This window comes from Triticum aestivum, chromosome 1B (assembly GCF_018294505.1).
Source record: "Triticum aestivum cultivar Chinese Spring chromosome 1B, IWGSC CS RefSeq v2.1, whole genome shotgun sequence".
NCBI classification, from domain to species: domain Eukaryota; kingdom Viridiplantae; phylum Streptophyta; class Magnoliopsida; order Poales; family Poaceae; genus Triticum; species Triticum aestivum.
Genome location: NC_057795.1, coordinates 543,160,258 through 543,165,497, shown reverse-complemented (window position 1 = coordinate 543,165,497; position 5,240 = coordinate 543,160,258). Strand labels below are relative to the sequence as shown.

At 44.8% G+C, this 5,240-nt stretch overlaps 1 protein-coding gene across 1 annotated transcript; it reads left to right on the top strand.

Moving 5' to 3' along the window:
* The first annotated feature begins 476 nt into the window (after positions 1-476).
* On the top strand, positions 477-2,134 carry LOC123079598 (uncharacterized). The gene has a single exon (XM_044502392.1). It carries the CDS (start codon positions 477-479, stop codon positions 1,947-1,949), a length of 1,473 nt encoding a protein of 490 aa, XP_044358327.1. The 3' UTR covers positions 1,950-2,134.
* Positions 2,135-5,240: the final 3,106 nt, after the last annotated feature.

The window sequence follows — 5,240 nt, the reverse complement described above, 5'->3', positions numbered from 1 at the left end:
CCTAAACCCGGACGAAGGTAGTAGTAACATAGTCTAGGGATATGTGTATGTTACTAGTATATGTTACTCTTCATTGTTTGCGTAAATGGATAAATGGATACCCGCGGGTTAAATTCCCATGTTTGCGTAACATCAATTTGAGTGACACATAATCATAAACAACAAGATACAATCATAATTTATAAACAACAACACATAATAACATCAATACATACTTATAAACAACAACACATCATAAACACACATAATTTTATAAACATCAACACTTTCTTGCAAACAACAACACATAGATATGACCAATGGTACATAGTCATACATTTTTAAGTTCACAGACTTATGACAAAGGGTAGAGGTAAATTTTTTTCCGTACTTGTTATATTTTATAAGGGTACATGGGCATGCTGGTATGGGTTATATGATCTCATATCCATACCTGCTCTACCCAATGGATTTGAGATTTTCCTATTTACATATTCATGAGTAACTTTTTGTCTCATATCCTTAACCTAAAAAGAATTTTACCCGCAAGAAACGTGGGTAATGGGTACCCACTGTCATCCCTATTCACGGCACAATGCACAAAATGTCCAGACATCACGGTCCCAACATTTAGGGCCGGTTTGGTGATATCCTCCGTGGTCCGTGCAAGCTCGTTCCACTCACCGGTCACCACACACACTCGTCACAGGAAAATTTGTGGCGTGAGAAGCTGGGCCGAGCAGAGGATGGACGGACGCAGAGCAGCACCGCCGCCGGCGTCGCGGATTAGTGGCTGGCACGCCGAGGACGAGTCCGAGCTGGGCGAGGAGGAGCTCGGTGTCTTCACCGCCGAGCGCTACTTCAACGGCGCCCTCGGCGCCGAGGAGGCTTTGTGGTGCGACCGCTCGTCGTCGTCGTTCTCGTCCGCGTTCAAGACATGGCAGCACGACGGGTCTGCCCCGACGCCGACGGCTGCCACCAGCTCGTCGGAGGCCAGCTGGAACAGCCGCTCTGCGCTTCTGCCTAACCGTCCGGCGATGGCAGTCCCCTCGCCCGTTGAGGGCAAGCCGGATTCCAGGACAGAGAGTGATCAGACCGGAAGAAAGGCACGCTCGTCGTCATCTCACCTGCGACGTTGGCTTCTCGGCATGGCAGGGCGCGCCTGCGCCTGGGGCGACGGCGAGGAGTCTGTGGGCACCGACGACCCGAGCCGGCATGAATTGGAGTCCGGCTCTGTTCACGGTGGCCAGAAACGCAGCCCCGAAGCGGATGCGGCGCTACCAAGAATGACGAGCAAGCAGACCGCCGTGGAGGACGGCACCACGGCGAGGGTGATGTCTGGCAAGAGGGCCGACGACGGCGCCGCACCACCTACCCTGCTGGTCGCGGAAGCTACGCACAGACGAGCTGCAAACTCCGGCGAATTGCCCATGAGGATGCTGGATCCGGCGGCGAACGCGTCGTACAAGTACAACGACCGGCTCCGGCGGGAATCTTTGGATATGTTTCACCAGGCAGGCCAAGGCTCTGCCATCACAATCGTGGCTGGAAGCACGGCGCGGGGTGGTGCCGCAACTGCAAGTGCAGGCAGCGGTGCTAGAGGAAGCCCCGACACACCAAGCAGGAGGCGCGACTCCGGCGATCTCGAGAGCGTGTGCCCGCCGAGCGAGGCGAGCGTGGTGTGGAGCGTGGTCACCGCGGAAGGCGCCGCGTCCGGCAACTTCTCCAGCGCGGCCTCTGGATGCCACTATTACTTCAACGACGGCGACGGAGAGACGACGCGGCACGCGGCGGCAGGAGGAAAGATCAACCGGAGGAGACGAAGCAACGGCGGCGGCTTGCTGATGGGCTGTATGTCCAAGAGGGCCGTCGACGCCGTCGGCTCCGCCTCGGACGTGCGTCTACCGGCCGGAGGTAGAGCCGGCGCCGGTGGCGAGGTGAACGGCCGAGACGTGACGCGCCGCCGGTAGGTGTGCTCGGTTTTGGTGTATGCGACGATTGAGATGTGGACTTGGATGCATGCATGGACCGGTGGATGTGTATTTTTCTTGAAAAAAAGTAGTAATGGATCATTTTTATTTGCAATAGAGAAGTACTCTAATTGCGATAGGGATGCGGTGTGGACGATGCTCTTCAAAGCTGCCATTATCAGGCGTACTGTCCGCATACATACACGCGGGATGGTACATTTCACAATAATCGTGGAAACAATTTTCAGAACCCTACAATGAACTTGGTCTATATGGCGTTCTGCGTACTGTGTAAAACGTTGGTTTCTTCTTCTCAAGTACTTCCTCCATTCCGAATTACTTGTCGCACATATGGATGTATCTAGATGTATTTTAATTCTAGATACATCCATTTTAGCGACGAGTAAGAAACAGAAGAAGTAACGAACAATAGTTCAGTCGGACCGGTCAAATCTGACCTCCTGTATTCCACAAACAGCATCCGACTGCGCCCATATACGAACAAGGTGCCCATTTTATCCGTGTCCAGCAAGCCACACCTGTCATATCTAAAACTTTAAACAATATAAATTCATGCACATAATCACATACTCCCTTCGTCCGAAAATACTTGTCATTGAAATTGATGTATCTAGATGTATTTTAGTTGTAGATACATCCATTTTCATTCATTTTGATGACAAGTAATGTCGGATGGAGAAAGTACCACATAATCAATTCACAAACTCAACAATCCCAACCAACTCAAAATGAACCACGATTCAACAATTCGACAGAAGCCAAATAAAACTCAACAATTTACACATTGGTTACGCACAAATGAATCAATCGCCCCTCCCCATGTTGTGAGAATTCGTAGGGGCACACACCTGTAGAAACGTCTCCGGCTGTCAATCTACGCCGTGATTGGAGAAGTTGTTGCGGTGGAAATTCATTGAAAAATGGATGTGAATTCAGAATTATCTGAAGATGACACAATATACACATTTATTCTATATAAATACCTCAGTCAAAAGCTGTTATACGTTTTTCTACCTGTCCACATGCTACATTGCCCGTTCTGTTACATACCCTGTTACACGAGTCGTCACACTGTTCATCTTCTTTTTCATTCGTTCGGTCGTTCCCTTCTTCTAGTCCACCGTGTCCGTACTCTTCTCATTTGCGTCACATATGTTCTTCCTTTTAATCCTGTAACCGTCTTCAATCTCTATTGCTTTTGCTTTTATTCAATTCATTTCCTTTACTTGATTCATACTCATCGGTTCACGCTCTTCTGTCCTTTGGTAAGAATATTCCATACACCGCTTTTGCCCACTTTTCATTATTGTACGACACATGATATCGTCTGTCAAATATATACCTGTCGATTAGCTAATGCAATCCTCGTTGATTTGAATTTTTGGGAATCGCTCAGTACCTTCCTTACAAATGTTTTTCACATTTATTTTTTTCAATTGTAGTGACTTCCCCAACATTTGATTTGATTTGCACTCCTACGGTTTTAGTTCTTGTTCTATCAATTTCGTTTGAACAAAACTTGCGCTATCAATTCAATTCTGTCCACTAGAACTTCTTTCTATTATGCTTTCTGACACTTACTTGTCCTCCTTTTTATTCCTAAGCGCATCCAACCAGCCACCCCGAGTTACCAAATATTCTTTTGGGCTCGTAGTGCACACACGTTTCAACTTCTTTCTGGCTACTCTTTGCCCCTCCTCCTCTTCCTTTCCACTGTGATCCCATAGACCAACTTTCCCGAGGCTGCTACTCGACGTTCCTCCCATAGGTTGCCGGATCTCGACGACTTCAACCGTCGACATGATCTACAGGTACTGCCGCTGGATCTTTGCATTGTGCTCCAACTTCCCGCTTCAAAGAAATGAAGATCGATGTACTTCATGAAATAGAGGTTACTAGCTATCGCTCTTCATTGTGCTCCAAATCATACCCCAAAATCTTATTTTGTGTTAAATTTCTTGTTGATGCATTTGTAGTGCCCAATCCGTTACGACCCGAGAGGCTTGTGTGGCAGTGACCATGTTGTTAGGACAAGTGCTTCTCCCTTTTTCTCGAGTAGAATGCAAAAATAAGAATGACAAGTTTCAAATTATTGTTCAAATCTTGTTCAATACATTTTTATTCAACTTTTACTGGACTATACATTACTCGTAAGCATGTGCCTCAACAAGATCTCCGATTCAGTTCCTGTTCACTCAACAAGATGTTCATTGAACAAAACATAGGTCTAACTTATTTCCAATGCACCTGACTCTTCCTCATGATTGCAGAATTTTCCTGATTAGTCCAACATAGATTTCCTTTCAACCCATAATGATAGTTTACTTAATCTTCATTGGTACATACTTATACCTTCGTTCTGTTCTGCATACCAACATATAGTAACGGTTCTTCCATTTCAAACTTAAGCTTACATATCCTTCTGTTAAATAATGTCATCGAGATACACTTACTTTCTCTATGAATATTGACTTCATATTCTTTTGTTACAACAATTCTTTCTTTGGTTTCATGTTTCCTAGGAAATCCCCTACTTTGCAAGAAAAGATTTCTTACAAAACATTGGCGTTACAAAATCTGCTATCAGTCAAGTTACATCTTTGCTTCAGATAGAAGAAATCACTTTGTTATTGATGTCACAAATGAACAGGAGAAACCATATTTTACTGGCAAGTCTTGAAAATTAGCTGGCGACGCTCATCAATCGATATTGGCGAACCTACCAAATCCTTCAATTACTCATCCATGTATGTACTTTTCTACCATAGTTCTATATAAATTTTGTTTTCCTTCACATCCATGGCTTATAGAAATACCATTACTTTGTATTTGTACTCACTGAACATCCGTTAGTCCTTTTCCTGACTTTCCACCATACATCATAACTAACTTTATTCATATATATGTCATCGCTATTTCAAACTGGATAAAGCATAGAAACAAATCGTGAAGAGGATTGATAATACATATGGCACAACAAAAACCTAGGAAGACATTGACCATACAATTAAGTTTATTAAGCGATATTACTCATTTTCAAACGAATACAACATTAAGTATCCTGATCATCTATATGTTCCACTGCTGCACACTTTGACGAGGTCTAACATTAAGAACACTCATGATAAGCTTTATTTTTCATTTTAGGGTTTCAACAAACTTTCATGATAGTATATATAATTCTCGCTTTCTTACACAAATTTCCTTGCGCGAGAAACTGCCAAAACATGCCATGCCTAACCTGATAGATGACATAGGTTTTCTCAGGAT

Coding starts and splice junctions, on each gene's coding strand:
- LOC123079598 (XM_044502392.1), top strand. CDS start 477: ATGAGTAACTTTTTGTCTCATATCCTTAACCTAAAAAGAATTTTACCC.